This window comes from Dendrobates tinctorius, unplaced genomic scaffold (genome assembly GCF_039654945.1).
Source record: "Dendrobates tinctorius isolate UK_male_01 unplaced genomic scaffold, ASM3965494v1 ptg000189l, whole genome shotgun sequence".
NCBI lineage: Eukaryota > Metazoa > Chordata > Amphibia > Anura > Dendrobatidae > Dendrobates > Dendrobates tinctorius.
The window spans coordinates 5,431,273-5,443,331 of NW_027361856.1; the positions used below are offsets into that span (position 1 = coordinate 5,431,273).

At 47.3% G+C, this 12,059-nt stretch overlaps 1 protein-coding gene across 4 annotated transcripts in view; it reads right to left on the reverse strand.

Annotated features, from left to right (window-relative positions):
- The window catches only part of LOC141055651 (farnesyl pyrophosphate synthase-like), a 51,769-nt gene that overhangs the window by 25,098 nt on the left and 14,612 nt on the right, over positions 1 to 12,059 (reverse strand). The window contains exon 1 of one of the 4 annotated variants that reach the window (XM_073552313.1): positions 969 to 1,405. The exons of the other annotated variants lie outside the window; for them this stretch is intronic. Within the exon in view, the coding sequence (XP_073408414.1) occupies positions 969 to 1,334 (366 nt within the window). The 5' untranslated portion in view covers positions 1,335 to 1,405. Of the gene's footprint in view, positions 1 to 968; positions 1,406 to 12,059 lie in introns of those variants that run through there. 4 annotated transcript variants of the gene reach the window in all.

A 12,059-nucleotide genomic window follows, 5' to 3' on the forward strand; every position in this document is an offset into this window, starting at 1 on the left:
ACCATATATGTATGTGATGGGAGAGGACAGCCGGGCTCCGCTCTACACTCATATATACACACTGTACACACACCTCCTGTATGCACCATATATGTATGTGATGGGAGAGGACAGCCGGGATCTGCTGTACACTCACTAAATGCACAAAGCGCCTGTATACACCACATATGTATATGATGGGAGAGGACAGCCGGGCTCTGCTCTACACTCACTATATATACACTGTACACACACAATATATGTATGTGATGGGAGAGGACAGCCGGGCTCTGCTCTACACTCACTATATACACCATATATGTATGTGATGGGAGAGGACAGCCGGGCTCTGCTCTACACACACTATATACACCATATATGTATGTGATGGGAGAGGACAGCCGGGCTCTGCTCTACACACACTATATACACACACACACCTCCTGTATGCACCATATATGTATGTGATGGGAGAGGACAGCCGGGCTCTGCTGTACACTCACTATATACACACACCTCCTGTATGCACCATATATGTATGTGATGGGAGAGGACAGCCGGGCTCTGCTGTACACTCACTATATACACACACACCTCGTGTATGCACCATATATGTATGTGATGGGAGAGGACAGCCGGGCTCTGCTGTACACTCACTATATACACACACACACCTCCTGTATACACCATATATGTATGTGAAGGGAGAGGACAGCCGAGCTCTGCTCTACACTCACTATATACACACGCCATATATGTATGTGAGGTGTGTAGAGCAGAGCCCGGCTGTCCTCTCCCACTATATATACACACCTCCTGTATACACCATATATGTATGTGAAGGGAGAGGACAGCCGGGCTCTGCTCTACACACTATATATACACTGTACACACACCTCCTGTACACACCATACAGTGCCTACAAGTAGTATTCAACCCCCTGCAAACTGTAGACGAGCCTTGACATGACGCTTTGAAAGTAAAGGTACCTTACGGGCTCGTCTGGAACGGAGACCATTGCGGTGGAGTACGTTACTTATGGTATTGACAGAAACCAATGTCCCCACTGCCATGAGATCTTCCCGGAGCTCCTTCCTTGTTGTCCTTGGGTTAGCCTTAACTCTTCGGACAAGCCTGGCCTCGGCACGGGAGGAAACTTTCAAAGGCTGTCCAGGCCGTGGAATGCTAACAGTAGTTCCATAAGCCTTCCACTTCCGGATGATGCTCCCAACAGTGGAGACAGGTAGGCCTAACTCCTTGGAAAGGGTTTTGTACCCCTTGCCAGCCTTGTGACTCTCCACGATCTTGTCTCTGATGGCCTTGGAATGCTCCTTTGTCTTTCCCATGTTGACCATGTATGAGTGCTGTTCACAAGTTTGGGGAGGGTCTTAAATAGTCAGAAAAGGCTGGAAAAAGAGATAATTAATCCAAACATGTGAAGCTCATTGTTCTTTGTGCCTGAAATACTTCTTAATACTTTAGGGGAACCAAACAGAATTCTGGTGGTTTGAGGGGTTGAATAATAAATCACCCTCTAAAAAAACTTCACAATTTAAAAAAAAAAATTAAACAAAGAAATAACATTCTTTTTTGCTGCAGTGCATTTCACACTTCCAGGCTGATCTACAGTCCAATTGTCACAATGCCAAGTTAATTCCGAATGTGTAAACCTGCTGAATCTGCAGGCGGTTGAATACTACTTGTAGGCACTGTATGTGATGGGAGAGGATAGCCGGGCTCTGCTCTACACTCACTATATATACACTGTACACACACCTCCTGTATACACCATATATGTATGTGATGGGAGAGGACAGCCGGGCTTTGCTCTACACTCACTATATACACACTGTACACACACCGCCTTTATACACCATATATGTATGTGATGGGAGAGGACAGCCGGGCTCTACTCTACACTCACTATATATACACTGTACACACACCTCCTGTATACACCATATATGTGATGGGAGAGGACAGCCGGGCTCTGCTCTACACTCACTATATACACACACACACACACACACACACACACACCGCCTTTATACACCATATATGTATGTGATGGGAGAGGACAGCCGGGCTCTGCTCTACACACTATATATACACTGTACACACACCTCCTGGATACACCATATACACTCACTGGCCACTTTATTAGGTACACCATGCTAGTAAGGGGTTGGACCCCCTTTTGCCTTCAGAACTGCCTCAATTCTTCGTGGCAGAGATTCAACAAGGTGCTGGAAGCATTCCTCAGAGATTTTGGACCATATTGACATGATGGCATCACACAGTTGGCGCAGATTTGTCGGCTGCACATCCCTGATGCGAATCTCCCGTTCCACCACATCCCAAAGATGCTCTATTGGATTGAGATCTGGTGACTGAGGAGGCCATTTGAGTACAGTAAACTCATTGTCATGTTCAAGAAACCAATCTGAGATGATTCGAGCTTTATGACATGGCGCATTATCCTGCTGAAAGTAGCCATCAGATGTTGGGTACATTGTGGTCATAAAGGGATGGACATGGTCAGCAACAATACTCAGGTAGGCTGTGGCGTTGCAACGATGCTCAATTGGTACCAAGGGGCCCAAAGAGTGCCCAGAAAAAATTCCCCACACCATGACACCACCACCACCAGCCTGAACCGTTGATACAAGGCAGGATGGATCCATGCTTTCATGTTGTTTACGCCAAATTCTGACCCTACCATCCGAATGTCGCAGCAGAAATCGAGACTCATCAGACCAGGCAACGTTTTTCCAATCTTCTACTGTCCAATTTCGATGAGCTTGTGCAAATTGTAGCCTCAGTTTCCTGTTCTTAGCTGAGAGGAGTGGTACCCAGTGTGGTCTTCTGCTGCTGTAGCCCATCTGCCTCAAAGTTCGACGCACTGTGCGTTCAGAGATGCTCTTCTGCCTACCTTGGTTGTAACGGGTGGCAATTTGAGTCACTGTTGCCTTTCTATCAGCTCGAACCAGTCTGCCCATTCTCCTCTGACCTCTGGCATCAACAAGGCATTTCCGGCCACAGAACTGCCGCTCACTGGATTTTTTTTCTTTTTCGGACCATTCTCTGTAAACCCTAGAGATGGTTGTGCGTGAAAATCCCAGTAGATCAGCAGTTTCTGAAATACTCAGACCAGCCCTTCTGGCACCAACAATCATGCCACGTTCAAAGGCACTCAAATCACCTTTCTTCCCCATACTGATGCTCGGTTTGAACTGCAGGAGATTGTCTTGACCATGTCTACATGCCTAAATGCACTGAGTTGCCGCCATGCGATTGGCTGATTAGAAATTAAGTCTTAACACACAGTTGGACAGGTGTACCTAATAAAGTGGCCAGTGAGTGTATGTATGTGATGGGAGAGGACAGCCAGGCTCCGCTCTACACTCACTATATACACACACACCTCCTGTATACACCATATATGTATGTGATGGGAGAGGACAGCCGGGCTCCGCTCTACACTCACTATATACACACACACCTCCTGTATGCACCATATATGTATGTGATGGGAGAGGACAGCCGGGCTCTGCTGTATACTCACTATATACACACACACCTCCTGTATGCACCATATACAGTATGTATGTTATGGGAGAGGACAGCCAGGCTCCGCTCTATACTCACTATATACACACACCTCCTGTATGCACCATATATGTATGTGATGGGAGAGGACAGCCGGGCTCTGCTGTACACTCACTATATACACACACACCTCCTGTATACACCATATATGTATGTGATGGGAGAGGACAGCCTGGCTCTGCTGTACACTCACTATATACACACACCTCCTGTACACACCATATATGTATGTGATGGGAGAGGACAGCCTGGCTCTGCTGTACACTCACTATATACACACACACCTCCTGTATGCACCATATATGTATGTGATGGGAGAGGACAGCCGGGCTCTGCTGTACACTCACTATATACACACACACACACACACACCTCCTGTATGCACCATATATGTATGTGATGGGAGAGGACAGCCGGGCTCTGCTCTACACTCACCTCCTGTATACACCATATATGTATGTGATGGGAGAGGACAGCCGGGCTCTGCTCTACACACTATATATGCACTGTACACACACCGCCTGTATACACCATATATGTATGTGATGGGAGAGGACAGCCGGGCTCCGCTCTACACTCACTATATACACACCTCCTGTATACACCATATATGTATGTGATGGGAGAGGACAGCCGGGCTCTGCTCTACACACTATATATGCACTGTACACACACCGCCTGTATACACCATATATGTATGTGATGGGAGAGGACAGCCGGGCTCCGCTCTACACTCACTACATACACACCTCCTGTATACACCATATATGTATGTGATGGGAGAGGACAGCCGGGCTCTGCTCTACCCTCATTATATACACACACAACTCCTGTATACACCATATATGTATGTGATGGGAGAGGACAGCCGGGCTCCGCTCTACACTCACTATATACACACACCTCCTGTATACACCATATATGTATGTGATGGGAGAGGACAGCCAGGCTCAGCTCTACACTCACTATATATACACAGTACACACACCTCCTGTATACACCATATATGTATGTGATGGGAGAGGATAGCCGGGCTCTGCTGTACACTCACTATATACACACACAGCGCCTGTATACACCATATATGTATGTGATGGGAGAGGACAGCCGGGCTCTGCTCTACACTCACTATATACACACACCTCCTGTATACACCATATATGTATGTGATGGGAGAGGACAGCCAGGCTCCGCTCTACACTCACTATATACACACACACCTCCTGTATACACCATATATGTATGTGATGGGAGAGGACAGCCGGGCTCCGCTCTACACTCACTATATACACACACACCTCCTGTATACACCATATATGTATGTGATGGGAGAGGACAGCCGGGCTCTGCTTTACACTCACTATATACACACACACACACCGCCTGTATACACCATATATGTATGTGATGGGGGAGGACAGCCGGGCTCCGCTCTAAACTCACTATATATACACACTGTACACACACATCCTGTATACACCATATATGTATGTGATGGGAGAGGACAGCCGGGCTCCCTTCTACACTCAATATATACACACACCTCCTGCATACACCATATATGTATGTGATGGGAGAGGACAGCCGGGCTCTGCTGTACACTCACTATATACACACACAGCGCCTGTATACACCATATATGTATGTGATGGGAGAGGACAGCCGGGCTCCGCTCTACACTCACTATATACACACACCTCCTGTATGCACCATATATGTATGTGATGGGAGAGGACAGCCGGGCTCTGCTGTACACTCACTATATATACACACACCTCCTGTATGCACCATATATGTATGTGATGGGAGAGGACAGCCGGGCTCTGCTGTACACTCACTATATACACACACACCTCCTGTATGCACCATATATGTATGTGATGGGAGAGGACAGCCGGGCTCTGCTGTACACTCACTATATACACACAGCTCCTGTATGCACCATATATGTATGTGATGGGAGAGGACAGCCGTGCTCTGCTGTTCACTCACTATATACACACACACCTCCTGTATGCACCATATACAGTATGTATGTGATGGGAGAGGACAGCCAGGCTCCGCTCTACACTCACTATATACACACACTGTACACACACACCTCCTGTATGCACCATATATGTATGTGATGGGAGAGGACAGCCGGGCTCTGCTGTACACTCACTATATACACACACACACCTCCTGTATACACCATATATGTATGTGATGGGAGAGGACAGCCGGGCTCTGCTCTACACTCACTATATACACACACACCTCCTGTATACACCATATATGTATGTGATGGGAGAGGACAGCCGGGCTCTACTCTACACTCACTATATACATACACCTCCTATACACACCATATATGTATGTGATGGGAGAGGACAGCCGGGCTCTGCTGTACACTCACTATATACACACAGTGCCTGTATACACCAAATATGTATGTGATGGGAGAGGACAGCCGGGCTCTGCTCTACACTCACTATATACACACACCTCCTGTACACACCATATATGTATGTGATGGGAGAGGACAGCCGTGCTCTGCTCTACACTCACCTCCTGTATACACCATATATGTGATGGGAGAGGACAGCCGGGCTCTGCTGTACACTCACTATATATACACACACACACCTCCTGTATGCACCATATATGTATGTGATGGGAGAGAACAGCCGGGCTCTGCTCTACACTCACTATATACACACCTCCTGTATACACCATATATGTATGTGATGGGAGAGGACAGCCGGGCTCTGCTCTACCCTCATTATATATACACACACACACACACACACACACACACACACACAACTCCTGTATACACCATATATGTATGTGATGGGAGAGGACAGCCGGGCTCCGCTCTACACTCACTATATACACACACACACCTCCTGAATACACCATATATGTATGTGATGGGAGAGGACAGCCGGGCTCTGCTCTACACTCACTATATATACACAGTACACACACCTCCTGTATACACCATATATGTATGTGATGGGAGAGGATAGCCGGGCTCTGCTGTACACTCACTATATACACACACAGCGCCTGTATACACCATATATGTATGTGATGGGAGAGGACAGCCGGGCTCTGCTCTACACTCACTATATACACACACCTCCTGTATACACCATATATGTATGTGATGGGAGAGGACAGCCGGGCTCCGCTCTACACTCACCTCCTGTATACACCATATATGTATGTGATGGGAGAGGACAGCCGGGCGCCGCTCTACACTCACTATATACACACACCTCCTGTATACACCATATATGTATGTGATGGGAGAGGACAGCCGGGCTCTGCTTTACACTCACTATATACACACACACACCTCCTGTATACACCATATATGTATGTGATGGGGGAGGACAGCCGGGCTCTGCTCTACACTCACTATATACACACACACCTGTATGCACCATATATGTATGTGATGGGAGAGGACAGCCGGGCTCTGCTGTACACTCACTATATACACCATATATGTATGTGATGGGAGAGGACAGCCGGGCTCTGCTGTACACTCACTATATACACACACCTCCTGTATGCACCATATATGTATGTGATGGGAGAGGACAGCCAGGCTCCGCTCTACACTCACTATATACACACACTGTACACACACCTCCTGTATGCAAGATATATGTATGTGATGGGAAAGGACAGCCGGGCTCTGCTCTACACTCACTATATACACACACCTCCTGTATACACCATATATGTATGTGATGGGAGAGGACAGCCGGGCTCTGCTGTACACTCACTATATACACACAGTGCCTGTATACACCATATATGTATGTGATGGGAGAGGACAGCCTGGCTCTGCTGTACACTCACTATATACACACACCTCCTGTACACACCATATATGTATGTGATGGGAGAGGACAGCCTGGCTCTGCTGTACACTCACTATATACACACACACCTCCTGTATGCACCATATATGTATGTGATGGGAGAGGACAGCCAGGCTCTGCTGTACACTCACTATATACACACACCTCCTGTATGCACCATATATGTATGTGACGGGAGAGGATAGCCGGGCTCTGCTGTACACTCACTATATACACACACCTCGTGTATGCACCATATATGTATGTGATGGGAGAGGACAGCCGGGCTCTGCTGTACACTCACTATATACACACACACTGTACACACACCTCCTGTATTCACCATATATGTATGTGAGAGGACAGCCGGGCTCTGCTGTACACTCACTATATACACACACCTCCTGTATACACCATATATGTATGTGATGGGAGAGGACAGCCGGGCTCTGCTGTACACTCACTATATACACACACACACCTCCTGTATACACCATATATGTATGTGAAGGGAGAGGACAGCCGAGCTCTGCTCTACACTCACTATATACACACGCCATACATGTATGTGATGAGTGTAGAGCAGAGCCCGGCTGTCCTCTCCCACTATATATACACTGTACACACACCTCCTGTACACACCATACAGTGCCTACAAGTAGTATTCAACCCCCTGCAAACTGTAGACGAGCCTTGACATGACGCTTTGAAAGTAAAGGTACCTTACGGGCTCGTCTGGAACGGAGACCATTGCGGTGGAGTACGTTACTTATGGTATTGACTGAAACCAATGTCCCCACTGCCATGAGATCTTCCCGGAGCTCCTTCCTTGTTGTCCTTGGGTTAGCCTTAACTCTTCGGACAAGCCTGGCCTCGGCACGGGAGGAAACTTTCAAAGGCTGTCCAGGCCGTGGAATGCTAACAGTAGTTCCATAAGCCTTCCACTTCCGGATGATGCTCCCAACAGTGGAGACAGGTAGGCCTAACTCCTTGGAAAGGGTTTTGTACCCCTTGCCAGCCTTGTGACTCTCCACGATCTTGTCTCTGATGGCCTTGGAATGCTCCTTTGTCTTTCCCATGTTGACCATGTATGAGTGCTGTTCACAAGTTTGGGGAGGGTCTTAAATAGTCAGAAAAGGCTGGAAAAAGATAATTAATCCAAACATGTGAAGCTCATTGTTCTTTGTGCCTGAAATACTTCTTAATACTTTAGGGGAACCAAACAGAATTCTGGTGGTTTGAGGGGTTGAATAATAAATGACCCTCTAAAAAAACTTCACAATTTAAAAAAAAAAATTAAACAAAGAAATAACATTCTTTTTTGCTGCAGTGCATTTCACACTTCCAGGCTGATCTACAGTCCAATTGTCACAATGCCAAGTTAATTCCGAATGTGTAAACCTGCTGAATCTGCAGGCGGTTGAATACTACTTGTAGGCACTGTATGTGATGGGAGAGGATAGCCGGGCTCTGCTCTACACTCACTATATATACACTGTACACACACCTCCTGTATACACCATCTATGTATGTGACGGGAGAGGACAGCCGGGCTCCGCTCTACACTCACTATATACACACTGCCTTTATACACCATATATGTATGTGATGGGAGAGGACAGCCGGGCTCTACTCTACACTCACTATATATACACTGTACACACACCTCCTGTATACACCATATATGTGATGGGAGAGGACAGCCGGGCTCTGCTCAACACTCACTATATACACACACACACCGCCTTTATACACCATATATGTATGTGATGGGAGAGGACAGCCGGGCTCTGCTCTACACACTATATATACACTGTACACACACCTCCTGGATACACCATATATGTATGTGATGGGAGAGGACAGCCGGGCTCCGCTCTACACTCACTATATATACACACACCTCCTGTATGCACCATATATGTATGTGATGGGAGAGGACAGCCAGGCTCCGCTCTACACTCACTATATATACACACACACACTATATACACACACACACCTCCTGCATACACCATATATGTATGTGATGGGAGAGGACAGCCGGGCTCCGCTCTACACTCACTATATACACACACCTCCTGTACACACCATATATGTATGTGATGGGAGAGGACAGCCAGGCTCCGCTCTACACTCACTATATACACACACACCTCCTGTATGCACCATATATGTACGTGATGGGAGAGGACAGCCGGGCTCTGCTGTACACTCACTATATACACACACACCTCCTGTATGCACCATATATGTATGTGATGGGAGAGGACAGCCGGGCTCTGCTGTACACTCACTATATACACACACCTCCTGTATGCACCATATACAGTATGTATGTGATGGGAGAGGACAGCCAGGCTCCGCTCTACACTCACTATATACACACACACCTCCTGTATACACCATATATGTATGTGATGGGAGAGGACAGCCGGGCTCTGCTCTACACTCACTATATACACACACCTTCTGTACACACCATATATGTATGTGATGGGAGAGGACAGCCGGGCTCTGCTGTACACTCACTATATACACACAGTGCCTGTATACACCATATATGTATGTGATGGGAGAGGACAGCCTGGCTTTGCTGTACACTCACTATATACACACACCTCCTGTACACACCATATATGTATGTGATGGGAGAGGACAGCCGGGCTCTGCTGTACACTCACTATATACACACACACCTCCTGTATGCACCATATATGTATGTGATGGGAGAGGACAGCCGGGCTCTGCTCTACACTCACCTCCTGTATACACCATATATGTATGTGATGGGAGAGGACAGCCGGGATCTGCTGTACACTCACTATATATACACACACACACACACACACACCTCCTGTATACACCATATATGTATGTGATGGGAGAGGACAGCCGGGCTCTGTTCTACACTCACCTCCTGTATACACCATATATGTATGTGATGGGAGAGGACAGCCGGGCTCTGCTCTACACACTATATATGCACTGTACACACACCGCCTGTATACACCATATATGTATGTGATGGGAGAGGACAGCCGGGCTCTGCTCTACCCTCATTATATACACACACAACTCCTGTATACACCATATATGTATGTGATGGGAGAGGACAGCCGGGCTCCGCTCTACACTCACTATATACACACACACCGCCTGTATACACCATATATGTATGTGATGGGAGAGGACAGCCGGGCTCTGCTCTACCCTCATTATATACACACACACACACACACACACACCTCCTGTATACACCATATATGTATGTGATGGGAGAGGACAGCCGGGCTCCGCTCTACACTCACTATATACACACACCTCCTGTATACACCATATATGTATGTGATGGGAGAGGACAGCCGGGCTCTGCTCTACACTCAATATATACACACACCTCCTGCATACACCATATATGTATGTGATGGGAGAGGACAGCCGGGCTCTGCTCTACACTCACCTCCTGTATACACCATATATGTATGTGATGGGAGAGGACAGCCGGGCTCCGCTCTACACTCACTATATACACACACCTCCTGTATACACCATATATGTATGTGATGGGAGAGGACAGCCGGGCTCTGCTCTACACTCACTATATACACACACACCTCCTGTACACACCATATATGTATGTGATGGGAGAGGACAGCCGGGCTCTGCTGTACACTCACTATATACACACAGTGCCTGTATACACCATATATGTATGTGATGGGAGAGGACAGCCGGGCTCTGCTGTACACTCACTATATACACACACACCTCCTATATGCACCATATATGTATGTGATGGGAGAGGACAGCCGGGCTCTGCTGTACACTCACTATATATACACACACACCTCCTGTATGCACCATATATGTATGTGATAGGAGAGGACAGCCGGGCTCTGCTGTACACTCACTATATACACACACACACCTGTATGCACCATATACGTATGTGATGGGAGAGGACAGCCGGGCTCTGCTGTACACTCACTATATACACACACACCTCCTATATGCACCATATATGTATGTGATGGGAGAGGACAGCCGGGCTCTGCTGTACACTCACTATATATACACACACACCTCCTGTATGCACCATATATGTATGTGATAGGAGAGGACAGCCGGGCTCTGCTGTACACTCACTATATACACACACCTCCTGTATGCACCATATATGTATGTGATGGGAGAGGACAGCCGGGCTCTGCTCTACACTCACTATATACACACACACACACACACACATATATCGTGCATACAGGAGGTGTGTGTGTGTGTGTGTGTGTGTGTGTGTGTGTGTGTGTGTGTGTGTGTGTGTGTGTGTGTGTGTATAGTGAGTGTAGAGCAGAGCCCGGCTGTCCTCTCCCATCACATACATATATGGTGCATACAGGAGGTGTGTGTATATAGTGAGTGTACAGCAGAGCCCGGCTGTCCTCTCCCATCACATACATATATCGTGCATACAGGAGTTGTATGTGATGGGAGAGGACAGCCGGGCTCTGCTGTACACTCACTATATACACACACCTCCTGTATACACCATGTATGTATGTGATGGGGGAGGACAGCCGGGCTCCGCTCTAAACTCACTATATATACACA